Here is a 27,198-nt window from a genome sequence, read left to right as displayed (position 1 = left end):
ATGCTCTCGGTTTCTCCCTGCTCTCACAGCTTGCAGGAGACAAGCTGCAGAGGGCTCACGAACTCCCCAAGAGCACCCAACCTTTCCAGAGCTCAGCATGTAACCGTCAGCCAAGTAAATGTCCGTTTTCCTATTGGGATCAAATCTCCTATTAGCTGTCCAAAATGTAACTCATTTTGCTTCTATTCTGTAAACCAACACCATGTGGTTTCTTATCAGAAAATAAAGACAGTAGTGTTTTGAAAAGTCAGTTCAGCAGGCACTGTTACCTAAAACCATATTATGGCATTTTCCTTGCAGAGAATTTCTCCATTAATGTCTCTTTCTGTGCACAGAGATCTCTTATCAAAACTAACATTTTTAAACCCTTTCCTAATACTGAGTGGCAGCTGTAAAGGAAATGGAGCTTTCCCAGCAGGGATACTGGTTGGGATCCTTGCTGGAAAGACCTGAAACAATGGGCAAACAATACCTGAAATAAGCTGGAAAGATGGGATCTTGAGTCTTGTTTTCCCTAAATAGCCTTTACTAACACCTATGCTTGTCTAAGAACAAATGCAAATAGGTGTATAGTGGTGTGATTTTGCAGGTTGGGCTCAGCCAGAGTATTTTGGGCACTCCAGTATTGTCATATGGTGCTGCAACACAACATATAAAGAGGCTGCTAAAGAACACTGAGCAGCAGAAGCCATGTTAGTTTGCTATGTATTTGAAAATGAAATGTACGTATTCTTTATTTTGTATCAATACACTGTAATTGCTTCACAGAGTCCAGCATATCAGTTGTGTGTAAATACTACAGATGAAATTCCAAACTGGAGCTCACAATACTAGTGCATTTATCCCAAAGCAGAGACTAAACCCTCTAACTCCTTAAAAAAATACATTAAAGAACGTACCACACGCACACATATATTGCACTTTTCTCCATATGAAACTTTTACCCCATATACATCGCACCAAAGTCTCTTCAAAGGAGCCTGTAATACAAGATAATAAAGCTAACAATTACTTTTAACTGTAGTGTACACTGTCCTCTAACATTAAACATAACAGATTTGAACAAAGGAACCACTCTGAAGCAGCCTGGCTACCAAGTGGTGCCCAGTGAATACTCTCCTGTATTAAAATGCATTAGAAGCCTTTTATTCTGGCTAAAGGAAATCACATGAAACGTTAAATAAGGATGTTGGTTGAGGGTAACAGTCTAAATGATATTCAAAAACTGTAGCTTTTCCCCTTAGTAGTACTGCAAAGCTCAGATGAGCTTAGACTCATTGGCACATCCTGATAAATGAGTAACATAAGAATAATTCTGCTCTTGAGTTATCAGTGAGTCCTAAAATGTATGGTATAATGGAGCTGGACAGGGAAGAAAGTGGTTATAGGCTTGGCAGTAACCCAGCTCCTGGTGCAAAACTGGGTCTGTTGCCACAGATGTGTGTGTCCCAGTAACAGTTTTGGCTGCATAATTCCTTGAGCAGTTGTCTGATCTTAGAATTGCAGGATAGGAAAGGAATGAAAGGAAAGGACTTGGTTGCCCCCTTTTCTCTTCTGCTGTAGTGAAATGCCCGGTGTGTTATGCTGTGGTGGTTTCATCTGTTTCCTGTCCTTTTGTCAGTCACTTCAGGGGAGCACGGCGGTTTCTATGTTCTCTCTGCACTGTCAGAAAAAGCTTTAATTGTGTGAATTCCCTTCAAAAAGAAATGTGTCTATCTCAGCTATTTAAACAGCAACCTTCTAGTGTGTAGATGTGATCGCTGTTCCTCTTCCTTTGCTGTTGCCTTGAGTATCGTTCTGATATCAGAGGTAGAAGCTGAGCCTTAGGGCTGAATTGGATCAGTATCAGAGCAGGCTCTGGACCAACAGTGATGACAACTTTAATTGTCATACACAGGAAACAAGGTACTTTCTGTCAGTTGTTAAACTCTTTCCTCCTTCACATAGCCTACAGTGCATTGACTGAAGTCTATTCCACAATTAAGCGTGGTCTTATTGCTGTAAGTGTTGGCTGGTTATTCACCTTTCTGGTGAAAGAAAGCAGCTTTGAAAACTCCTTATTGGAGCTCAGTAGGATCTATGGTCTGGCACATACTGAAGACCCAACTGACCACAAGTACTTTTTTTTTCCTTCTTCCTGCTATCTGCTCAAGCCAGTGCTTTGCTACAATATATAAGAACTCTAAAAACATTTGTCTATCCATTTTAAGTGACTGCATGTCCTGAAGACTTGCTGAGTACACTGTATGCTGTAGTGTATTTAAACTTATATTCTAGAGAAATTTTCCACTATCCAGTGGTGTTCTTTACACTTGCCATCAGCACAGTTTCTACAGCATTCTTTGTGCTTTAATGAATCTGCAACTGTGCTTAAAGTTTGCTCAGAAAAGATCTGAAATGATCTGGCTACAAGCTTCATCTACAGGAGAAAGACAGACAATATCCCACAGCATTTAAAGACCTGAGATGAACCCCCAAATTAGAGATATAAACTTACTGCAGATTCTTAAACAATCCTGTGACTCTTGACTGAAAGTTCTGGGGACACAACTGCTTGTTGAATTTTGTATGTGTTGAAATAGTACGTAACAGTTCTTGATGCTAAATATTGCTGTAATACTTTCAGTGTTGTATATACTGAAACAATCAAAATGCTAACAAAGTTCAACATTACATTCCACATGGTGGAACGTGTGCTCTGAAGGGACTTTGGCAGTAGTAAGGATGTAAATGGAGTTTTGTCTACTTTCTTCAGGAAAAAAAAGCATATAGTCTGATAAAGAACTGAAAAAAGGCACAGCACTATCACTTCACAGGGTTTTTTTTTTCTTTTTTTTTTTAAGCTCATTAAGTTCTAAAACTGTAAATAATTGTCCAAATATACAAAGCTCAATAAACCACCAGCAACACATACTGCAAATTCAAAACACAGTTTGTTTGCTTGTTTTTAAAATGCCATAGAAGGTCAGATAGATCCTCTCCAGTGAACAGAACTTCTCCGAGACAGAACTCTCCATGCCAGTCTGTCTGCAGCAAGGGGGTGATTTCCAACACCACCTGGGGGACCTCTGGAGGCCACTGGCTGCAGCTCTTAATCCTTCTCACCATCCTTTTTTAGCCCCTTTCTCTGCTACCTGATCCTTGATCTTTCGGTATTCTCAGCCCCACCCAAAGCTCTCTACAAATCACTGTTATGCCCTGTGTCAGTTCCAAGTGTCTTTTGATCAAGTCAGTACATTACTTAGCAAATATCCAGAAGCTTCCCTTAGTGACCAATTAAGAATTCCTTGGCAGGTTTGGGAAATAACTGCTTATTTGCTAGCAGAAGGAAGCAGAGGCTGCCTGAGATGCCTGGTGATCTCTTAGACTTACTGTGGAGCAGTCCCACATCAGTAGCTTAACCAGCAACTGGATGCCGAAGTGCAACTTTCCTTTGGATCCACCTCGTGCTTCTGCTTCAGCTCAGTATGCTACTTGCTATCAGCTCAGACCCAAATCAAGTCTGAATTTCAGTGAAAACTATTGCTTTTATTGCCAAGAAGTACAATGCAATATGCATTCATTCTCCTTTCTCCTAGCAAATGCTAGATGAATGCTGCCAAACTATCAAAGTTTTTGGAAGGGGCCACTTCCTTCCTTTAAAACTTTTTTTTTTCTCCCCCTCTCTCTTTCTACACAAACTGGTTCTTTGTGGGACCAAACCGAACTGTCTGTTGTGTAGCCCCAGCCACTGACAGGAGGAGCTGGAGGCAACAGACTTCTAGCCATCTCCTGCTTCTTTCTGGTCAGGTGGATTTTTACTTCTCTTATTGATTGAAGGGTTGAAAACTTCAGAGTTGGAACAAAACCAAAAATTCACGTACTTCTCTGTTCGCCCTGGCTTCCACTCTCACGTTAGACACCCATGGTATTAATTCACAAGGACGTAGCCGCTGTGCTGGGGATCTACAGTTTCCATCATCTCACAATCAAAGAGTCCAGGCAGCTCTGAGAGGGCCAATGCATCGTAGTTGGACTGTGGCTCGTGGGCTGTCAAGCTGCCCTGGCTGTCAGGCAATGCTACACCACTCTGCTGTGCTGGGTCCATGGAATACTGGCACTGGTCAGGGTAGTCTGGCTCAGAAGAGGTGACAACAGGCAATTCACAAGTCTGATAGGAGTACTGTAAGGATTGTGCTGGCTGCTGCACCTGAATTGGTGATGACAATTGTGATGAGCTGGTGATTGGGGAGGGTGGTGGTGGCTCCAGCTGTACTTTCTGGTAGTGACTGAGGAAGAGGTTGTATTGCATTTGTTCTGAAGAAGGCTCCATGACAGGGCTCAGAGCCTGCTGGAGGCTGAACTGGGTTGATTGCTGCTGTGCTGATGGCTGCTGCTCCTCCTGGCACGAAAGTGGCATTTGACTTGACCTTGGGTATGAACTTTCAGCTATTTGCATCTGGTTAAAATAGGCCTGCAGCTGGGACTGCTTCTGGAGAAAGAGTCTCTTCTGATGCAGCCTGAATCAAGGACATAAACAGCAATTATTTTTTTTTGCCTTTTCACGTGTTAAGACAATGGCATCAGCGCTGTATGCACACCAGCAGTTCCAGTAGGGAGCAAAGGGCAGAACTGGAAAATTCCTAGTCAACCTTTTTTATTTATTGAAATTTAGTGCGTGGAACTTGTGAACTCAACAGTTACACTTTTCCAGCCACCAAGGGAAGTGAACAAAGCTTCCCTCCCCCATATTCCTTTTATCTGAACTGCACTCCTCCCAGTGAAGTTTTGTAACACTTCGCAGCTTTGACCCCCTTACAAACAGGAAGAATTTTCAACACAATGCCAGGTTACATAGAACTACCTTTGAAAATTCCTGTGATATGACAAAGGGGAGGTCTCCTGCCAGCCAATTCCCAAAGCATGCACAAATAGGAAACCCACTACTGACGTATGCTGACAGCATTCAGAAAAGGAATCTATTGTTTCCCAGCTTATTTCTCTGCACAGACATCCTAGTCTTAATGAAATGTACCAAGCTGCTCTGAACACTGTCAGTATTGTCAGTTAAGTTCTTGATTAGGATTAATCAGTTGTCAGGAGTGGCTGTGAGCTATAAAGCAATTCTAGATGATATACTTTCTTGAAATCAAGCAGTATTTTCATGCTTCTATCCCTTAATCTTTTTGTTCCATAAAGCATGCCGTTAGTTTGCTGTTTTCCTTTTCTCTTTTTATGATTGCTCTGCAAAAAAAGGAGTCGCTGTCCCTGGCAGTGTTCAAGAGGCATCTGGATGAGGAGCTATGAGATATGGTTTAGTGGCTTGTGGTAGCAATGGTGATGGGAGGACGGTTGGACTGGATGATCTTGCAGGTCCTTTCCAACCTGTGATTCTATGACAATTTAGTAACATTAACGTGTGTTTAGTATCTGTTTTGCTTGCTTAATAATTACCAAATGATGAGCTCATAAAAACCCTACAGTTCTTTAACTTGGCAATTAAAAGCTTGTCTGCCAAAATACATTATAACAGTTAAGAAGGTACATTTCCAATCAGTCCATTGTTAAGTCCAGTGACTTAACAATTTTTAAGTGAAGTTTTCCTTCTCAAGGAGTTCCTAAACAGACACAGTCTGTCTCAATTCCTTCATTACTATTGAGAGTAAAGATAAGTCACTTACCTGCATAGTTTGAAATCTTACCTGTGCTCCTGCAACTGCTGTTCCAGACTCCGGGGCAATTCTTTGCAGTACAGCTGGCAAGTGTTTGGAGCTTTTGATAGAAGGGTGGGTTTCTGCAAGAAAGGTAGTGCTGCTTTAAATTGTATTTGTTCAGTCCAGATTGCAAGTGAAAGCAGATGGCTTACGTGGCTTAAGTGCCCACCTTCATTTTCAGAAGCTGCCACTAGAACTGCAGTCTAAAATCACAGCTATCACTGCTTATTGACTTCTACCCCTTGAAACAAGAACGTTTTTTATGATAAACTGTATCATACACATCCATAGAAAAATTTCTTCCTAAGCAAAAGTCAAGCTGGGAAAAAAAAAAAAAAAAAGGGAGGAGAGGGGGAATTTGGAAAAGAAACAGAAAGCCCCTGGTGGTCAGAAGCTGGGTAGAGGCTCCTCAGATCCTGATGCATCCCCTTTTTGGGGTGCAACACAGCTAACAGGTATTCATTAGCAGCCACTTCAAATAGCTTTAAGAACACTCTACAGTAAAAGAATGAGTAGGAAAACCCCAGCAAATACAGTCTGATTCTTCCATAACTAGGGTCATTGTGCAACAGAAGAAACATACAGCATAATTTCAAATTCAGCTGTTGCTTGCTAAGGTGGTATTTGACTCAAGAAGAATAATGGGGTGTGAAAGGCCAAAGACATGTGGACGCGGTGCCTGTCTGGGATTGGAGGGGAAGGCAGGATACCTGGAGCCTGTGCTGCAAGTACTGTGTCTCTAAGCTCAGTCGTCGGGATAACACTGGGGTATGTGCGCCACTGGGGAAAGTGCCTGCAGCCTCCTGCTGCTGAGGTGTTTCTTCCTGCAGAGAGAAGGAGGAAAAGCTTCATCCCCAGAAAAACCTTTTTCTGCCTAAACCCATTCTTTAGAGTTCCCCTGATAGAGGTTCCATAGCTGCTGTTTGAGTTGGGTCCTGGTGTCACCCATCACTTTCATTGCATGCCAAGCAGCCCACATCACAAAGCTCTGAGTTATCTGTGCTGCAAAGCGCCAAGGGCTCACTTACACCTGTGACTAAAACCACATTACATATAACATTTTGTGACTTGCTTGCCCTCTGAACTACTAAAAGTAAAGAGGTAGCAAACTAACTCAACTTTGAGCATGCTTTTGTGCAGCTGTTGTTGCACAGCTTCAGAACTGAACACAGAAAGCTTTCTGTAGCACTTGGGAAGGACATGCACAGCACAGGACAGGGCTGGGAGAGAACAATGAGCACTGTGGCATGCATATAGCAAGCAAGAAATCCTTGGGAAAACTTTACAACTTGTTGTCAGAACTGAAGTTTTCCAGCAGTCAGAAAGGAACAGCAGGCTCGACCTGGAGCATGGGTGCTTGCAGTGCATGTGTGCTGCTGGCCCGTTTCATTCACAGAGTCTGACAGAGATTTCACATTCCTATTTCCTGCGACCTGTTCCATTCCAAACACATAATTAGGGAACTGGCAGGAGCAATTTGGTCTTTCATGACACAAATCAAGCTGTTAAGAAGTGCAAAAGCTATGTGGTAAAGTTAGATATATTGGAGACTAACTCCAACACGGAAAGATGATAGTTGAGATTTGTTAAATCTGAAACAACATTCAAATTAGAAGTAATAATGAATTATCAGACTTAGAAAGCTGCCAAGGTTGTCTCAGAGACCACAAGAATATAAAGGCTAACCTGCAAGTACCCATTCTCCATTCTGTAGAAGCCAGAGTGGAGAGGAAGGAGCTGTATCTATGAGCAGCTCTCCTCAGAGTCCCCAGAGCATCACATCCCTCCCAGTCTGTCCCACAGCAATGCGCCTGGAGGGGACAGCTGTGCTGAGGGTGTTACCTGTGCAGGGTTGGTAGCAAGGTCCTGCAGCTGGGGGGCAGCTGATGGCAGAAGAGGTTCTTCTTCCGATCTCATTTGTTCGTACAGCAGCTGGACTTTGTTCAGCTCCAGGATTCCTTTGGTTCGTGCCAGATTCTGGAGGTGCTGTCTGAATGCTACAATACCTGTAGAAGAGGCGAGCAGAGCCCCTCGTCAGAAAACGTTCCCTCATGTCTGGTTGGTGCAGCAGCACAAGATCAGCTGTGGTGCAGCCACAGCCCTGTAGGAACACAGCAAGTTTAGGGCCTCGTGGTTACCTTGTGTGAGGGAGGTGTCGGATGCTCTGCGCCCCTCCCGGAAGCTGACAGGGGAGCGGTTGTGGGTCTCACGTTTCTGGGAGGCGAGAGCCTGCATGGCGGGGTTGGTGGGCCGCAGCCCCAAGAAAGGCGATGCCAGCGGCACCACATCCTTCAGAGGAGGGGCATCACCCAGCAGGCCCACGTTCCTCTGCACTGACCCCATGTCATACTCAGACTCTATGCTGCTGCCCAGAGAGGAGTTCTCATCCAGAGAATAGACCTTCCCTGTGTCAAAAAACAAAAGCCAAAATAGAAGAAAAGTACATCAGTAATTAGGAAGTGCCATGGGCTTGAGCTATCCCTGCCACTTCCTCCATTGGAGAAAATGAATTAAAGCAGGTAATCACAATATGTACAGCACTGGAATGTCTTGGAGTTTCTTACTACTGGTTTTTACATGATTGCAGCAATAAGACACCATACAGGTGATGTTCAGTGGCTTGTTGAGAGCGCGGTCAGTGTTCTTGCAGGGGTCCTGATGAGATCACAGCTTGAACTGAAAGTCTCTGTCATCCTGGTTGTGCAGTACCCACCAATCTGGGCATTTCTGTGTGCCCTGTCCTCCTCCCCCAGCATGTCTTTAGGGAATGAAGGGCTTGGGGACATTTGGTGATGTGACAACAGCACAAGCAAATTTATGGGACCTCACCCACTGTTACTGGTACATGACCACAGCCAGCTGTTTGCTGCTCTCATTTCATACTGCCTGCTCAACAGCTTTGGGGTCTGTGTGGACCTGATCTCATATTTGAGGTGTGTGTATGTAAGGCCCGTACCTTTGCCTGGCACCGCCGCTAGTTGGTCGGTGACCTCAGCCAGGGTGTGACGCCTCTTCCCACTGCGAGCTGCCTGCAGGGCTGCAAATGACTGCGCAGGGTCATCCTCTGCCTCGCCTTCTGTCTCTATTCCTTCATCGATTGAGGTTTCCATCATGGTACTTGGCAGTGACTGGCATCCCTTCCGCATCACCATGGGAGGCACAGGATCTAGCAGACAGCCATTTACCTAAACACCACAAGGAAAAGACAGACAGCGTTCTACTACTGCTTTGGCAGACTCAGATTGAGCAAAATATGAATGAAACAACACATTTAACATAAAACTACACTGCTGTAGGTGATGTTACATAAGACTGCTAAATGCATTCAACAAAGATCTCTGTTATTTCGAAAATACATGTATTTGGAAAAGCAAGTTCACTGCATTAACAGTAGCTGTTAACAGATGGTCCCAATAGCAGACTATATTGCAGTTACTCCAGGAAAATATTTAAAACAGCACTGAGAAATGCTTTCACTAATTTGAGTTTCTGTATAATGATGATTCTTGCATGGGAAAATTCTGAATCTATTTTAAATAATGGCTAACGTCCTTAAGCCTAATTTCCATTTGTGACTTTCCCATTCAAAAGCCTTCTACTGATCTGGCAGCAGTAGCACTGGAAAGAATATTTAGTGAGCTGCTGGAAAAGAAAGGAGAGCACGTGGGCTTTCAGCTCTTTGCAGTTTACCATGGCACATGGATCAGAGGTTGGAAGTTACAGCAGACATGGTCTGTAATAGATAGGCACTGCAATACTCCTAAGCCAATTGAGATTTGACACCTCACTGTAGTCATCATTTATTGATTTTACCCTGGCCAGAGATGGCATCTGCAAAAGCAATGGGGCATACAAAATAAAGTTTGAAATGTTAATTTCCAAATCTCTTTGAACTACTTTTCGCTTTCCAGACTATAAGGGCCCACAGATGGAGTTAATTGAAGCAGTGATGAGAACCAGGACCACACTCTCAGTAACTAGCCAGCAAATGAGTAATAAAACCTTCAAAATGGCAAGCCTGAGATCAGAACCCTGGCTGACAGGAGAAATGTGAAGTGCTAAAATTGAAGTTATAATGTGATATGAGAGAGAACAACAGAAATTTCACAGGAATAACATGCTTCACAAATACAGTTCTTCTGAGCAATATCCTCATAAAAGTTGCTGTGCCGTACCCATGCTGCCAGCCTACGTGCATTTCACTTATTCTTTGCTGCCCTGCAGAGTACTGTGATGGCAAAATGTATCAGGCTGTGGATCCCTTCAGAGCTAAGCTGGAACTGAACATTTCTGGGGCTGCAGAGCTGACACATCCCATTAGCTGAGTCAGCTTAATCTGTTAACTGTGGAGGTGTGGAAAGAATACACACAGTCTTCCAGTTTAATCAAAGCAAGCAGAACCCATTTTTTGGGACTGCATTTTTTATGGTTTTAGAGAAGAGCATACAGACATTTTAAAATTTTATTTATTTATTTTACAGTTTTACAGGCATTTCCAGTTTCAGGAATGGCCCAGCTGAGAGCCTTACAACCTACCTGAGATGCTGCAGTTCTAGTAGGCTCTGACAGACTGGAAGTCCTGCAGGCTTTTACCATTCAACAGAAACTAAAAAAAATGCAACTCTTTTGGCTAGTTTATTATGAAATTGGCATATAAAATACTACACTTAAAAGACTTAAATGACTTTAGCTGGTAATGGAAGAGCTTATGATTAAGGTTTCATTATATCCTCCTGTTCTCATTTGTCTGAATTTTAGGTGAGTAGCTGAGTGGGTCGCTCTAGATTTTCAGCACAAAGAACACACAGGGAGTGCAGAGTCCAGCTCCTGGTCTGGAGGATGAGCAATGGACTGGTGGGAAGGGCTGCCAGTCTGGAGGAGCAGTGCCTGAGCCTCGCAAAGTTGTACAAGGTGCAAGGCAGTAATTTAAAAGACAACCATGTTTTATTAGTCTTACTGGATTTGGGCACAACAACAGGGTGAAGCTAGGGTGTACCTTTGGTGTGTTGACTCTTTCTTCTTCCATGAACGTTGTGTCTGTCTGGCAGTTGGATGGAGGGAATGAAAAGGCCTCTGCTCCCGAGGTGGGGGGAAGACCTGGGGATCGCAGCAGCCTTGTGTTTTCTGAGCACAAGTTCACTGATGGCACCACAGCTTGTGCCTAAAAGAAAAGAATTCCATACAGCAGCAGCACAATACTCTAGGAGGCCATAAACTTGAGAGCATATTTTCTTGAAATCACAATAATCTGAGTCATTTTAGGCTGTCTTTCATATTTCCAGTTTTGCATTAATAGAGATCATAAGCTTTACAGTATCTATGTTAATGAAACTAAAGAACATGCTAAAGAAAAATCTGAGTATTACTAGAATTTGACACTATAAACTCCGCATGACCTTTCTTTCTGAAGAAAATTACTAGGGAAGAAGTAGACAATATCTGCAGAGCCTGTGTTGCAACAGTCAGTATAATTAGAAAGGATGCTAAGTGGACAGCCATTTGCAATGGATGGGCTGGCACCATATGTAGGGAGGACACAGAACTGCTGCTGATAAAATACATACAGCATTCTAAAGACTTAAATCAATTTGTTGTCCTAATAGCTCTGTAGTCTATGCTCAGAGGTTTTGCAGCCATGCTGAGAAATCTCTTCGTTGCATAGCAGGAAGAAAAAATGGCACAAGCTTTAACAGAAGTGATTTTATTTAGGAACATATCTGAGTCTTAAGCAACTAAGAGTCTCATGACAGGAATACTCATATTTGCTACGTAATACCACAATGAATGGGGTTTCTTAACCTGACAGACTGATACTGTTTTCTCTTGGGTACCTCTTTACCATAGTTCAGGAGAGTCAGAAAGCATATCTAGAGAACAGCAGATGAGAAAATTTTATTTTCAGCAGGTCTTTTTTTACTGCCTGTGTTTAAAAGCATTGTGTAGAGTGTTCATGCTTTAGCCCCCATACCAGCAGAACCCTCCATAAATTCAATGGCTTATTTGTGGATCCCTTTAAAGACACTCCAAGCATTGCACAGATTGTATTTCTCCAACACTCTAACCATTGATTTCCAAGCTAAAGTTTTGAAATTCCCAAAAATATGAATACCTGTTCAATGATTAAACTACTGTTTGATTTTGGGCCTCAGAATCAAGTCAGTCAGCTTCCACATCTGCCTGGAAAGAAACCTCACCTTGGCTACTGTCTGCTCAGCAATGGTGCTTGGGCGGCGCTGGCGAGCATCAAATCTCTGCTCTACAGGGAAGCTGCTTCGATGTGATTTGAGTCTTTCCACTAACAAGTAATAGATAGCAGCAAAGTGGTTATAACTCTTGTTCTGCAGAGACTGAAAAAGAAAAGTATAAGAGTTTATATGCAGTCAAATATGGGTTATTTTTTAATGTTCTGTGAGACCAAGAAGAATGAATTGTTGTATCAGGAAAAAAAAAAAAAGATATTGAAGAGGGGTTTACAGTACGCAAACACCATTCTGAAGTTGAGAGTGTCAAATTGGAGTGCTGAGCAAAGGACAGCATTGGCTTTAGCAAAGGGGCCCTTGGTAAGTCACAAGGGTTTGTGGTGCTCCAGTGTGCAGCAGAACCTGTAGCAGGAGCAGTCCTGAGCCTTCAGAAATTTGAAAATAGAGCAGTGACTGAACTCAGTGACCTCCTGAATGTATTGGCCATCTCAAATCACTCGAAACAAAACAAGCCAGGCCTCTAGAACATAGAGAAGCCTCCTCTGGCAGGCAGTACTCAAGTGCAGCCTCCACAACGGTTAAAAGCATCAACCACTGTAGAAGGAAATGACTGTATTAACTCCACAAGGAGTCTGTTAGTATTTACATTTGGCAAGAAGCATGGATTGGGGTTGAAGGGAAACATGTAACTGCTTAGTACTTCTATGACCTCCTCCTCCCTTCCAGGGACAACTGCTCGAGTCTGGTTTACCTCAGTAGTCTTCTGTTGGTCTATTCCAAGGCTGTGCATTAGCCGGAGAACCTGTTCATTATACTCTCCAATGGAAGGCTGGTTCTCCTGTCCTGGGGCATAAATAATGGATCTTTGGGCAGGAACTTCTATCAGCATCCACTTGTGTTCCTTAATCTGAGCAATTGTTAACCGTTTGGATGGGTCTAGGACCAGCATTCTTCTAATCAGATGCTCACAATCTGTTGGGGAGAAAAACACATTAGCAGCCTGCTTACTGTTTGCATATGTTCACCTGACACCTACCAACAGTGTGACAACAGGAAGCTGCCTCTCTTCTACCTGACTTCTGTGCTAAAAACATTTCCTGAGGGCTACAACAATCTTTGAAAACAAGATTAAAACAGATGAAAAGTCACACTAGGGAGTCATTGCTGCTTTCTGACCACTACATGTTTGACAGTGCTAGAAGCACTGAGCACAGTGATCTCAGTTGGGTTTTGGGAGATGAGAACACAAGAGATGAATACAGTTCTCATGCAATAAGAAGTCAATATAACAGTCTAAGTTAATTAAAGTAAGCTTACCAATCTGCCCTGCATTTCCAACTGACCACGAGATGCTATGAGCTAGCCAGTTCAGATATTCATGACAGATAGTTTAGAGAGATTTCTGGCTATTTGCTCCTGTTGATCTCTTTTGGTTTCCATGTTTTGCTAACAGGCGAATCCTCTCAACTCCCTGCAACGCCACGTGATCAGCAAAGGGAGCTGCAAAGCCAGAAGTGAAACAGCCCATCCACACCTCAATCACAGTGAGTGACAGCTGCAACCTGCACAGACACACTTGCAACTAGTTCACATGTTTATGTCAGCAAAAATCACAAACACAGCACAGCTCAAAGGAGGCTGCAGACTGTACCCAGGAAGCTGAGGTCTTGCTGCAGTGCAATAATTGCATTGCTAAAAGCAAACAAATAGCTGAGCTAACCAGATCAGCTGTACAGTAGCAGCTATTTCCAAGTGTAGTATACACTAAACACCAACAGAATGGGAGGACCAGGACATTTTGCACCACAGAATGCTGAACAACAGACTGAAAAATTATTTTTAATTCCCTTAAAACAAATGAGCAAAATCCCATTAAAAAAAAAAGCTCACAGATTCTTTAATAAATGGAAGCTGAAGGACACCATCAAACTGTGAGCAAAAATGGCCCAATTTGTTCTCATCTGCACATGGCAGAGTGAAACCCAGCAGATGGGGCAGTGAGGTAAGGCAGAGATCTAACAGTCAGTTGTGTGTGGGAGTGCCGCAAGTATGAGAACCTGGCATATGAATTGGTTGTGCATTTCTTTGCTTTTGTTTAGCAGACACTGTCAAAAACCCAATCCATGACGTAGGAATGACGGTGATAGTGCTGTCAGCATATTTTGTTTCCAGATTAAAATGTTTATGGCCTTGTAGAATGAAATTTAATTGCTATACAAATGTGCCTCTCCCCCTGTGTCCCCATAATCCTGGTCACAGTAAAATGAGAGATCTTTCACCTTTTATTTCAATTTTCTCCTTGTCCGTGGGCAAGCCACACTGCAACCTGCAGGAAGAATGGGCTGCTCTGCCTACCTAGCAGTAGCAGCCTAATTGCAAAGACATACAGCTCACCTAGGCTTACTTGTGTTTCTTAGCAAAATGAGAAACAGTTTGTTGTACTGTAATCTGGTGGGCAGATATACCACCCTCACTGTACTGCAACAGAGATTATCATAGAATTTAACCAAAGTTTAACATGGCAAGAATAGAAGACAAACCATTACCTTCTGACATAAAGTAAGGTATCCTGAACCTTCCTTCCAGAACGCGTTGCCTCAGTATGGGGAGTGTTGGCCCATCAAAAGGTAATGCTCCACAGACCAAAACATAAAGAACCACACCCATGCTCTGTAAGAAAGAGAACATTCATTTTTCAGGCTTCAAGCAAAGCAGTTGAGCTTGGTTAGCCAAATCCTGACACAAAATCTGTAAATTATGTCCCAGAGAAATTCATACAAAGTCGAGTTAGAATTCTGAAGATTGTTAGACCTTAGAACATTAAACCCCATTGGTTTGGCTTGCAGTTATTTGTACCAATAAGCAGGTAAGTTGAAGTATAGCATGCTGGAGACTCTGGCTGCCAGCAGGAAGCTTCTGACAGATGACTGAATTATACCTGCAAAGCAAGCCCCAGCTAAGGTAAGAATTAGAAACTACTGCTCTGAATGTCATTCAAACAAAAGCAAACCTCAACAGCAGCCACTCAAAATAAGAAACACTTAGAAACACAGTGCCTATGTGATGAAGTGTGTAATATTATTACCACAAGCCTAATACCAGAGCAGAGGCTGCCAAATTGTAACGTGTGGTTGCTTCAGAAAGTGAATGTCTTTAAGTAGCAGAATATTAAAATTAAAAAAAATAACAATTATGAATGACAAAGCAAGCTGACAGCAGATGAAGAGTACAGAAAAACCTCTGGCTCATTTTCAGTCCCTTTTCAATTGCATAAGAATGTGGGTGGCTCCCTCTGTCCTCTTCCATTGAGCAGTATGCACAGACATTCAGAAACACACAGCTCAGAGAAGAAAGCAGCCATCATCTCTCCATCTCTGTGTTTCAGCTGCTCTGAGTCCCATTAACCTCAGGAACAGGTTCAATTCCCACTTAATGCAGAAAATACCAAAGGCAAGGAAACAGCAAAGTTCATGCATTCAGACAAGGGAGCTTTTGCAGGCAGTGCAGGTTTTCCTCTAGTGTGCTCACACAGTTCTACAATGTACATTTAACAGGCACATAGATAGGTAACTTTAATTTCATCTGGTGTTAAGAGGCATTTTTCTATCAAGGAATAAACCCAAAGAGGAACAGCTTGTCTGCAGCTTAAGAAAACTCAAAGGCAATTCATTTGCTCCAGCTTCCTAAAAACTGACTTGAATCCAGTTAAAAATAAGTAAATAAAACAGCAATACCCAGATATCCAGCTGGGGTCCTTCATATTGCTGTCCTTCAAAGACCTCTGGGGCTGCATATGGTGGGCTTCCACACCATGTTGTCAGGGGCTCACCACTCTTGTAGAAATTTCCAAATCCAAAATCTGTTGAGAAATAAAGGGGAAAAGTCACTCCAAACGCCAGCTGCATTACACACCAAACAACTGTAGGCATGGGCTGGGCCTGAAAGCTCACCTTCTTTCACAAAAGGCTGTATCATAAATCCTTTTATCATTATTCCCACTGTAAGCATTTATTAGGATGCTGAATGTCCTACACTGCTATTTTCACAAAGGCATAATCATTAAAATATTTTACAACATCTATAGGAGTTTTGAGTAAAATTGTAGCAGTTTGCTAAATCTGAGTTTATAAACAGCTGTTATTAAAATCCAACAAACTGACACACAGATGTATGAGCTTATTATTATTATTTATTATGAGCTTATTATTATTATTATACAGCTCTGCTGTAATGTTTCTGCCACCAGTAATGTACATCCAGTGTTCTGTGAACATCTCAGCATAAATGGAAGTGCTAGATCCCGTTTCTTTTCAAAAACATTTGTCTAATGCATTTTTTTCTCAGATGAGACTCACATACTTGTTGCCAAAGCAGTGAACTTTTTGGACTTGGCCATCATCAAAAAGCCCCAGTGCCTGCTCAAAGGAAAACTACAACACCAGAACGATCAGCTGAAGGTCAGACTAAACGTAAGATCCACAACAGTGCCACACTGCAAACACACAGAATGCCTGACAGTTGCATGAACAGTTACACAACGGCATCTTGGCATGCTGCTGTACTCTGGAAGTGCCAAGGTCAGCTCAGACTCCAGGACTAAGTAGGAAGTACCAAACATAACATTAGTGCCATCTTTCCTCTTATATCCTCCTTCGGTGCTGAAAAAATTGCAGTGTCATTTGCAGTAGCACAGGGAGGAACAACAAATTTTTCTTAAAAAACAAAAAATCCCACAGATCGCTGTATCTCACCTGACTTTTTCTGATCACAGCCAGACTGTTGTTGTAAATCTCTTATATTCTTTGAGGAGACATTTCTTTACACATCGCTGGCTTGGCAACCCTGACAATACTTCAGGAAACACAAACCCATTTCTTTTCACAGAAACGTTTTTCTGTCTGTGTAGGTGTAATTAAATCTAATCTCACTTCACTTATCTTGAGTGTGTCAGATAAATACCAACCTAGCTCCCAGCTGCAGCTCCTACCAGGTGTCACCCTCATAAGCCTTTGTATCAGGTTCACGGGTACACACAGATTTGTAAGTGCAGCTATAGGAAGCATAAACTGCCTGGATATATACAGGATTTATAATGCTAAGAAATTAAAGCTTTTACCTATCCAGATTGGAGTTGAAGAGAGGTGAATGTGAACATGTGGAAGCTGCTTCAGAAAGAAAGACAAATTTAAGCAGCAAAGAACAGAACTGAGTCTTTAAGTACAAGCGATTAGTGTAAAAGAAGGTGCAGGTTTATGCTGTAATTAGAATTTCTGCTGTGGCACAGTCCTTGCAAGGCTGCTGTCTTCTGCTCCTAGAGCAGCAGAATTACAGAAATCAATGCTGTGAAGATGGTGTTTGACCAGGTGTAACAGCATCTGATGGTTTTATGAGGACTAAGATAATTAAGTTTTATTAAGCAGTTCCATGAATGAAAGGTCTCTGAATTGATTCTAGAAGGAACAGGCAAGGGTGTGCTCTGTCCAAGCACTACTAAAGCAGTGCCGGCTGCTGGGGCTCAGGGACAGTATGCTCTGTCGCTGCCAGATGGATCTCAGCCAGCAGGGAATTCCTCACGACTCTGCACACCTTGTCTATGAGTCTTAGAGCCTGCCAAATAGCTCCGTCATTCTTTGAACTGCAGTTCTGGAACCTCAGTTTCTTCCCCTTTTCAAGGGCAAGCAAGACTGGCATCCTCTAGCTTTGTGTTTCCACTAATAATAATAATAAATAATAATAATAATAATAAATAATAATAATAAATAATAATAATAAATAATAATAACAATAAATAATAATAATAATAATAATAATAATAATAATAATAATAATAATAATAATAATAATAATAATAATAATAATAAAAATCATTGACAGTAAGTACAGCAAAAGCCAAATGCCTGTTATTTTGTGCTGGAGTTATTAATGTAAAATAAAAACACAGTGATGCATATTTCAGCAATTTGCTCTTATCTTTAGATATGAAACTACGTGCTGCTATATAGAATGATTACCTGCATAGGGAGATCAGCATTGTTAATTAGGGTACATAAATTAGGGTGAACTCTTTTTGTTTCCATTATGCTTTCCACACTTACTTCTAATTATATTAAACCACTTTTTATGAACTTGAGAATTTATAGGATCCATTAAAGTCACTTCAAAGAAAAAGTTCAAGATTAAGTCAGCATACCAGCTGCTTGATCCACTGGGCTTCCTCAGATTTTAATTACTGTGCTGACAGTCTGGTTGTTCCATTTTTTGAGGTGTTAGAATAGCAAGGATTCAATTGAGCACAAAACAATCACCAGCGCTCTTCCTATTCCCCTACCTTGTTCCTGCTTGGCGAGGATATACCTCCCTCATTCTGGACAAAAGACAAACAGTTTTAACCCAAGAAAAGCATTGAGGTTTTGAGAACATTATTATCATCTAATGGAAAAAGTGCCAGTCCTGTACAAGACATATGCCAGCCCTAGAATTCTAAAAGGACTGAAATTGGACTTGCTATCAGAGGACTGAGATTATATAATGGAGTGATCTTTATCTTTTTGACATTTTCCTGAATATGCATATTTTAAAAAAAATCATTATGTTCAGCTGAATAAACTCTGCATTTGTGCAATCTGCAAATATTGGCTCCCAACATTTGGGGCATTTAGTTTCTCAATCTCACTACCCTCTTCAGAATAATCTTTAATTTAGAAGGCATAATTTTTTTGCACATACAAATGGAAACTGTTTTCCTGTTAAAAATGGAAACAGAGTAAGATTTCAGACCAGTTTGCAATTTGAGAAACAGAAGCTCCCTGCCAGAGCCACTGCCACTTCTGCTATGCATATGGCAATATGAGGTGGTCTCTAATTTGTACCACTACAAATCATATAGAAAGGATACCAGCCTCAGCTACAATTAATCCAGACTCCTATAATTACAAAAATAATGCAGCTTGCTTGGCGTGTTAGAACCACATGGGTCTTCTGTTATAACATACTAATGTGAGCAAAGGACATCATCAAGATGAGAAGGGTGCTGATAAAGGAAAGGTACGAGTGTGTTAGAAACAAACCTGACCCATTTCATGCACTGAATGTGCATCAGCTGTTCTGACGTCAATGCATATTTTACTGTCCACCAGCAAGACAAGCCAGCACTACAGCCTACTTCAAAATAACAGTCTCTCCTACCTGATCGGGTTTGAGCACAGCAGCTTTACCATCAGAATGGCACAAGTTCTGCAGATGCATTTATAAAGCACGTAGCCTTTCAGTACTTGAAGGGAGTGTATAAACAGGAGGGGAATGACTGTTTACATGGGGGAATGGTTTTAAACTAAGACAGAGGAGGTTTAGGTTAGATATTAGGGGGAAGTTTTTCATTCAGAGGGTGGTGGCACAGTGGAACAGGTTGCCCAAGGAGGCTGTGGATGCCCCATCCCTGGAGGCATTAAAAGCCAGGCTGGATGTGGCTACTGATGACTGAAGTCCAACAGCGCTCCAAATCAAGATGTTATCTATCTTTTGCATTTCAAGTGTTTCTGGGCTAAAGTCAACATGGAAGGATTCATGGAATTGTAATGAGTTGATAACTGACAAAATTAGTTGTACTGCTAGCAACATCTGCTGTGTCTAAATTTATAATTAAAATGAAATCACGCATGCAAAAAGGGGAAAAAAAAAAATCACTAAGCTTCCATTTTGTTTTTTTTTCCTGACATTGTAATAATCTATTTGATAAACTCTAATCTAGGAACTGTTTTACCTATGTGCACTGTGATATCCATACTGCAAAAATACTCTATGTATTACCACTCTGATTTTGCCTTAAGCACAGCAGGACTTCAGCAGCAGCAGCAACTGAATTACTAGAATTTACTGAATTACTACTATCTACATTCTGCATACCTGCTATTTTGATGTTCATGTTGTTGTCAAGCAGAAGGTTTTCAGCCTTCAGGTCTCGGTGCACAACCTTTCGGCTGTGGCAATACTCCACTGCTGAGAGGATCTGCCAGAACTTCCTTCTGGCCTCAGACTCACTGAGTCGGCCATGGCTGGCGAGGTAATCTGTTCACACAAACAATGTTTACATGAATTAGACACCAAGCAGTAACCTTGAAAACAAGCGATTTCTTTCAGATATTTAGCACTAAGAAACTCAAGGTATATTTCAGCCAATTCCAGTTTCTTTCATTCTTTCCTCCAAAAAGGGGGAAAGAAGAACAGCTGTTGCCTAGTTAAACTCAGCTCTTTTATGGTTGTTCAACCATTTTGATAAATATTTTCATGTAAGACCTCCTATGAAGCTGTTACATTCACACCTCTCTTGTGAAGCCTCAACACACGCTGTGCAGTGACTAAAAGTATTTCTTCTTTAGAAATAAAACAAATACCCATAAAGTACCCATCCTGACCTTTCTCTCATCTCCATTACATCACAGCAGAAAGAACATTGTTTTTGTATCTGATTATGCTGTAAAACTGACGTTAGCCCTGAAACAAATGATAGCTCTGAAACTGAAGGACATCACTTATCCTCAGGAACAAAAACAAGTGAAACAGCAGCTGCGCAAGTCTTGACAAAAGCAGCTTCTACAGTCAATGCTATTATTCCAATTCCAAGGCAGAAAAATTAAGGCATCAACCATCAGGAAGGATTCAGAATTGCCTCCTACATCCTAATAAGAATGAAGCTCATGACCAAGGAGCAGCACTCATTTCAGCAGCCCTCAAACATTTCCAGGAAATGAGGAAAAGCTCACAAGGCTCTGGTCTCCTTTCTGCTTTTCTCTCTCTCTCCTTTTATTGAATACCACCTTGGATTTTCTCTACTTCCCGGTTAGGTAAAGTTGTCCTAGATATACTATCTTGCTTACAACAGACAGTCCAGTGATAAGGACCTAAAGATGAAAAAGAAGATAAACCAAACAAGAAGAAAGGACTTTAACCATTCGATTTGTTTTCATGAAATTCACCCCTTGGCCCACAGTGCAAGAAATGAATTTAAGTCAGGCTCCACCTCTTCTGTTCTCCAATCATTAGGGCCTTCCCCATGGTGAACTCTATTCTAATGCCCCTCAGAGTTTGTTCTGCCAGGCAGTGTTGATTGAGTGACTGTGAAACCTTTTCTCAGCAACTCCAATTTTGTGACTGCCACTAAAATGAATAGGAAAACTCAAGATGCCTGGATGTCAAGCATAAAGTCATGAAATCAGCATTTACAAAGCTCAGTCCAATTCCTAAACCATGCAACAGTACATGTGATATACAGAGTACTCCTGATGACAGCATACCAGTATGTCAATCTCTTATAATTTTTTCATTACATATTAACTCCATCTCTCACAATTACAGAAAGATGCTATATATATCACCAGTCAGTGACTGGCTTTCCACAGTAGTAGCCACACTGTTTTTCTAGATCTACACAAAGAACACTAACACTGCTTCAGACATCTGAGCAGGCATCCTGGAGCAACCAGGAAACTCTTCTGATTCCACTTGCTTTACTCCGTGGACAGAAAGTAAGAGCTTGTAACCAGGATGCATGTCAACAGTGTTCTCTCCTCTGTCTGTGTGACACAGATTCTTTTCTCCAGTTTAAACAAACTTTCAGGTCAAAACCCCCGCTGTAGTTCACTATCATAGCCACTTTATATTATTCCTGGGAACATAATTTTTGCTATTAAATACTGTATTATCACTACCATCCAGCACCATGAATAACATCTCTTTCTACCCAGCTTTTCCAGACAGATAAGAGAAAAATGACACACACATACACACACACACACACACACACACACAAAAGGGCTCTCAACAAAATCAATGCAATTAACGAAGTGCAGAAGTTAGCAGTTAGCTGGATGTGAAAACATTCTCTTACTTACCAAAAATTTCTCCATTTTTGGCAAATTCTGTCACAAGGTATAGCATGCTTTTGGTCTCCATCACCTGTTGATAGAGAAGCACCACATTATATTAATTGCAAGAAGAGCAAAGAGCCACCAAACCAACATGAATACTTTCATTTACAATTTTTTTCCTCCAGTATAAAAGAAGTGGAAGCCTGTCCTGGACATAAAGTTTAGTTTCTCACGTTGCCTAACCAGTTCTGAGGAGAGCATTTGCACAGCAGGAATAAGCCTACCAAAGAACTAGTTATCTGCCTTTTAGGAATGCAGGAGGTGAACTCTACAAACAGGAGCAAAGAGTGAGAAACGAAGAGGCACTGCTGCCATACCTGGTAGAGCTTTATGATGTGGGGGTGATCCAACATCTTCATTATCTGCACTTCACGGTAGATCTTTTCAAGATTCACAGCATCCAGCTGAGATTTGTCTATTATTTTTATTGCTACCTGCAGCCAAAAAGCAAAAGAGAAATTACAGCTCTCACTGACTCCTTTATCCTCATTATAAGTACCATGATCTCAGATAGATGGGAGCTTTCTCCTAGCTCAGAAACACATATCCCACACCCCAGCCTTTAAACATGGAGCAGCACAGCCCAAGACATGGCCATAGTGCCACGGGGGAGTTCACAGGATGCTCTGCCAGCAGCATTCCAACTCCACACCTGCAAAAATGGTACTGGAAAAGAGAAAGCATTGGCTCGACACAGAATCAAGACACGGTGGGTGCACATAGTTCTAATGAGACACTTATTTAAACTTCAAATAATATGCTGCTACGCACGGACATCCACAATTCATCCAGTCAAGGAAAAAGCTCTGTAGCAGAAATGCTGAATCACACCCTGAAACAGCGACGGAGCACCTGGTGAGAAGACAGAGCCAGCCCAGAGCAGCTGAGGTACATGCAACGTACTGAGTGATGGAATGGCTGGAGCCAGCATTCAGCCCTTCCAAGCCCTCATTTAAGGGTCAGCAGTGGAGGCAAAAGTATCTTGCTGGAGATCCTTGCCTACCTGAGGCCTTCCCAAGGTAAGCTGCTTTCCTCCCCTCCCCTTTTTGTTTTATGTCTACGGCTGCTGCTTTTGGGCTTGTCCTCATTTGCTGTAGCCAAAGAATTTGCCACCCCACTATTATCACTGTACTTTCCATTACATTATAGCATTATATGCTCCATGAAGCAGATGTCTCCAGGTCAGATCTCACCAACAGATCACAATTAGAGAACAGATCCTGGTTCCCGTGGCTTTGTTTTTAGCCAATATCTGCAAAACAAGTTACAGAGGACTGCACTTGCTTCAGAGACCACCACTTTTTCTTAAAAATCAAGGAGTAACAAATATACAGCTGCTAAAAAACATGAAAAGGATTGGAATATGAAGATTACTAAATAATGAGTGATGTTTATTCATCCTAAAGATCTCTTTATTAATGCTGATGTGGGAGCAAGCGATGTAAGTCATCACTTCTGATGATGACCAGGTTTACAAGGTGTGGAGCAATAGCAGACAGGTGCTGTGCAGGAGGAAGACTGCTGTAGAGCAAGGGATGTGAGCATTGTTGGTGCAGCTTAAGAGCTGCATGCACCCACAGCTCCAAGTCTCCACAAACTGGTAGATCACACCTCGTGAACTCGGTTTTTCTTCTGCTCCCAGGAACAAGGAAGAAATCCCTTCACTACTTCACTAGAAAGCTACAAAATAACAAAGTAAACCACTTAAGCTGGACAAAATGCTTAACAAGCCCAAGCCTCACTTCTCCACTTCCTCTCTGTTTTCCGCTCTCGCTGGAATCCCCTAGAGAAGGTTTCTTGTTCCTTCTCCACCATCTGTCTGCTCAGCAGCTGCCATGGAGTGACCTCCGAAGTTAAGAGAAAGGGAAACCACTCTTTCTTATTTACAAACCAACAATCACCTGCAGCTACCTTGTATTCCTGCCTCACGCCAGTGGCACATCTTCAGGCCAGCAACAAGGTGAGGCCCTCTGGACAGCCCCTGCCTCCTTCATTGGCCTCATGTAGTGCAATAAATCCTGCTGGCCCTGGTTAGTATTAAAGTGCATGGCAGCCTAACTGGGGATTGACACAGCACCACGCTCAGCAACTGGAGGTATTGACAGCAGCTTCTTTTTCTCCTCATGCATGCCAAGCAAGTGGCTGCCTGGACTAAAAGAAAAAGAACTATTAACCATCCTTGTACAAGTCTGAGTGCGAAAGTTATCTCTGCTCAAACAGTGACAGTCTTCCACGTGCAGAGCAGCACAGCAGCAGCTGGCACCACTGCTCTGTGGTCAAATGCAGATTAGATAGCTTGGTCTATTCTGAACTCTCAGTTCCCACACATCTCACCAGGTCCTGGGAAGCTCAGAGAAAAACCTCTTGGAAATCCATAAAATCCAGCAACTCCTTCACCACATTGAGAGGAGGAAGAAGCATTCAGCAGCAATGGCTCATTTTTGTCCATAGCCTCAGCTGTGTCATGATGACAGGAAAAGGGGAAGTTATTCCTAGAGGTGAAGAGCTGTTTCAGGACGAGGAAGTTTCCTATCTGAAAAGCGTGTTCTGTTACTGGCTGTGCAGCTTGCCAGCAACCACCTGCAGCTTACTGAGGACTGCAGCACCACTGAGCTTCTGAGAACAGTGCGTGGAGACCACCTGCACCCACTGGTGAGTTCCCACTGCTCTCTGGTGTGTTCTGTCATTGCCACAGCCAAACAAACGGACCCTAACTAGGGACAATTATACACATTATGTGATTCTTCCGTTTTCTTGTATCTTAAATAAAGGTCATCGCTCCTCCTGAAAAAGGAATGAAAGCCACAACCAACCGAAGCAAGAATACATGCTTTAATACATCACGGTGACCAACAAAAATAAGAAAACACAATTCTGTTACTGTTTGCTCCTTTTCTCCCCCCTTTGCAATTTTTGCTATTTAAAGACTTAAGAAAGGTGGAAAGATATTTTGGAACATTGCTCATTTTTAATTTAAAAAAAAATATATATTAGGGATAGCACACACTTCCTTCCCTCTTTTGCTACAGAACTGCTCAAGCCCTATTCTGGAACTGGGAACTGAAACTGTCAAGCAGCGAAGCTGAAATGCTTGTCAGAAGAAAAGTAGAAGCAGTCCTGTCTTTCAATCACTCCAGCTTTCTGTTTCCATTGTTTTTATACTGCCCATTTAATTTTTGGTCTTTTCAAAACCACCCACACACGAACACTGCACAAGAAGTTCATGTAGAGCTTGTCCACGTGAACTGTAATGCATCACACAGATCAGAGGGATTCAGCTGTGAGTTGCTAACCCAATGCATCCGAAAAGTAGATAAGAGGCATTAAAATCAGCAAACATCTGGAGTCCGTGATCAGCAACCAGAGGGGTTTAGGATTGTCCAGGTGGTGCCTTCATCTGTCCCCAGCAGCAAACAGGAGCATAGCACTACCATGCAGATCATCATATTTTATCACAAGCCAGTATGTACCTTCCTAAACTTGATTTTTCCAGCTTTTCTTGTCTTTCCTTAGTCTCTTTTCCTTCCAAGGAAAATTTGTGCTTATCTATGTATGTTTCACTAAGAACAGTTACTCTGAGATCACAGGATTTCTTGGCAACACGATAAACAAGCGCAGCAGGGAAACACGTGCCATAACTTCAGTAGCAACAAACACACAAACAAGAAGCCCCAGAGAGGTCACTCCAGCACAGGTGGACACAGACTACTTATGTCACCAGCAGCGGGGATCAATCCCCCATTTTTATGGGCATTCATATACATACACAGTGAGCTCACACCAAGCTATAGGAGCTTGGCGCAGACCTGCAGCACTCACTCATTCAAAACAACATTGGCCGCAATCAGCTGCACTGGAACCCTCAAGAGTGATCTCAATGGGATTCCTCTTCCCCAGCAACCACATACATGCACACAGCGCCAACCTGGCACTACAGCTGCAGCACATCAGCACAATGTCCTGAGAAACAGCCTGGGTATGTCTCTGACATGGCAACCTGCCTAGGGACTGTGTGGGAGATGGAGGCTGCAGGGGGACACACGGCTCCTTCGGAAGGGAAAGCTGGGTGACAGGCTGGTACCAAAAGGGAACACAGGAATTCAGTGACTTCTTAGAGTACAGCTGAAAAAGTCAAAGCAGACTAAGGCAGCCATCAGGCTTTAAGTCTATCTGCAATCTTTGATATTTTGAACAACAGCAAACACACGTTCTAAAACTATTAAAAATCAAAATGAACGGTTCTGCTCTCATCGCAAAATCTGACAGAGAACATTGAGATCACAGTGAAGAACCACTACCTGCAAGGGAGAGTGTGAGGGCATGGAACCAGCAGGCAGGGACACCTGAAAGCAGCTCAGCCCAGCAGCAGTGGCACTGAGGGACTGACCAGCGATGCTCTGAGCACTGGGCAGCTCAGGAAACAAGAGAACTAGGGAAACTTGGTGCTGGGAATGCAGCCTGTACAGCACGGGCATAGCAGCAAGAGCCCGGCGTGGAGTTGTGTTGACCTGGAGGCCACACGTGGGGCGTTTACCAAAGCGTGGATCCAGCACGCGGGACCACAACAGCTCCTGCGGACCCCGACCCGACCTCCGGCTGTTCCGGGGGGGCAGCGCTCCCAGCGGGCCGCACAACCGCCGCCCCCCGTCGGACCGTCCCGAGGCTCACGGCACCCAGCCCGGCGTTACCACCGCTCCGCTCCGCACCGCGCCGACGGGCGGGGGGAGGCGCCGCACAAAGGCACCGCGAGACGCGGGGGGCGCTGCGGGGGCGCGAGGCCTCGTCCCGGCGGGGCAGGGCGGCCTCACCGCGGGCCGGGCCGGGCCGCAGCACCGCGGGGCGCAGCCGGACCCCACGGCAGCGGGACGGGGCGGCACCCGAGAGCCGGGCGGTGCACGGGAGGGGCGCGGCTGCTCCGCTCCTCACGGCCCCGGCCCGTCTCCCGGCCCCGAGGTCGCCGCCCCAGCGAACCCCGAACGGACCCGCAGCCGCCGCCCGCACCCGGCCGAGCGCGGAGACCGGAGACCGGGCCCGGGAGGGCGGCGGGGACGGCGGGGCCGCGCCTCACCTCGCTGCGCGTGATGCGGTGCCGCGCCAGCTTGACCACGGCGAAGTTGCCCTTGCCCAGCGTGCCCTCGATGTCGTAGAAGCCGACGCGGACGGGCCCGGGCCCGCGGGGCAGCAGCGGGGGGGGCCGGCGGGGCTCGGCCATCACCATGCTGGTAATGCCATCACCGCGCTGGGCTCGGCCGGCTCGGCTCCATCTGCGGCGCCCCGGGACGGCCCGCCCCGTGCACCGCCCACACCGACCGCGTCACTGCGCGCGTCACGGGGCGGGGTTACGGGGCGGGGTTACGGGGCGGGGCTACGGGGCGGGGTTAC

General features: G+C 43.5%; 2 protein-coding genes across 6 annotated transcripts in view; one reads left to right on the top strand and one right to left on the bottom strand.

Annotated features, from left to right (window-relative positions):
• The window catches only part of PKNOX2 (PBX/knotted 1 homeobox 2), a 91,066-nt gene extending 77,299 nt beyond the window's left edge, over nucleotides 1-13,767 (top strand). For all 3 annotated transcript variants that reach the window (XM_015883803.2, XM_015883805.2, XM_015883804.2), the window contains one exon: nucleotides 13,347-13,767. The gene's annotated coding sequence lies outside the window, so the exon portion shown is untranslated. The remainder of the gene's footprint in view (nucleotides 1-13,346) is intronic.
• SIK2 (salt inducible kinase 2) lies at nucleotides 694-27,138 on the bottom strand. 3 transcript variants are annotated; one of them, XM_015883800.2, is made up of 16 exons: nucleotides 26,885-27,138; nucleotides 22,134-22,250; nucleotides 21,781-21,844; nucleotides 19,796-19,957; nucleotides 15,628-15,752; nucleotides 14,440-14,563; nucleotides 12,645-12,865; nucleotides 11,888-12,040; nucleotides 10,690-10,854; nucleotides 8,650-8,878; nucleotides 7,832-8,098; nucleotides 7,536-7,699; nucleotides 7,036-7,126; nucleotides 6,404-6,517; nucleotides 5,682-5,773; nucleotides 3,990-4,499 (listed from the first exon to the last, which is right to left on the bottom strand). In XM_015883800.2, the coding sequence occupies exons 1-16, from the start codon at nucleotides 27,032-27,034 to the stop codon at nucleotides 4,443-4,445; spliced, it is 2,295 nt and encodes a 764-aa protein (XP_015739286.1). In that variant the 5' UTR covers nucleotides 27,035-27,138; the 3' UTR covers nucleotides 3,990-4,442. The 3 variants fall into 3 exon arrangements, with proteins under 3 accessions (XP_015739285.1, XP_015739286.1, XP_032304957.1); XM_015883799.2 differs by lacking the exon at nucleotides 7,036-7,126 and having other exon boundaries at nucleotides 694-4,499; nucleotides 26,885-27,137; XM_032449066.1 differs by lacking the exons at nucleotides 3,990-4,499; nucleotides 5,682-5,773 and having other exon boundaries at nucleotides 6,410-6,517; nucleotides 6,983-7,126.
• Between the last annotated feature and the right edge of the window lie 60 nt (nucleotides 27,139-27,198).

Source organism: Coturnix japonica, chromosome 24 (assembly GCF_001577835.2).
Source record: "Coturnix japonica isolate 7356 chromosome 24, Coturnix japonica 2.1, whole genome shotgun sequence".
Lineage (NCBI taxonomy): Eukaryota > Metazoa > Chordata > Aves > Galliformes > Phasianidae > Coturnix > Coturnix japonica.
This window is presented reverse-complemented; position numbering and strand designations above follow the sequence as displayed.

Bases quoted from the DNA above. Each gene is read 5' to 3' on its own strand.
- SIK2 (XM_015883799.2), bottom strand. From the start codon at position 27,034: ATGGTGATGGCCGAGCCCCGCCGGCCCCCCCCGCTGCTGCCCCGCGGG. The intron at 21,845-22,133 runs GTATGGCAGCAG...CTCTATCAACAG, and splicing joins ACATCATAAAGCTCTACCAG to GTGATGGAGACCAAAAGCAT. The intron at 5,774-6,403 runs GTATCCTGCCTT...CCTTTCTTGCAG, and splicing joins ACTTGCAGCACAGGCTCCAG to AAACCCACCCTTCTATCAAA.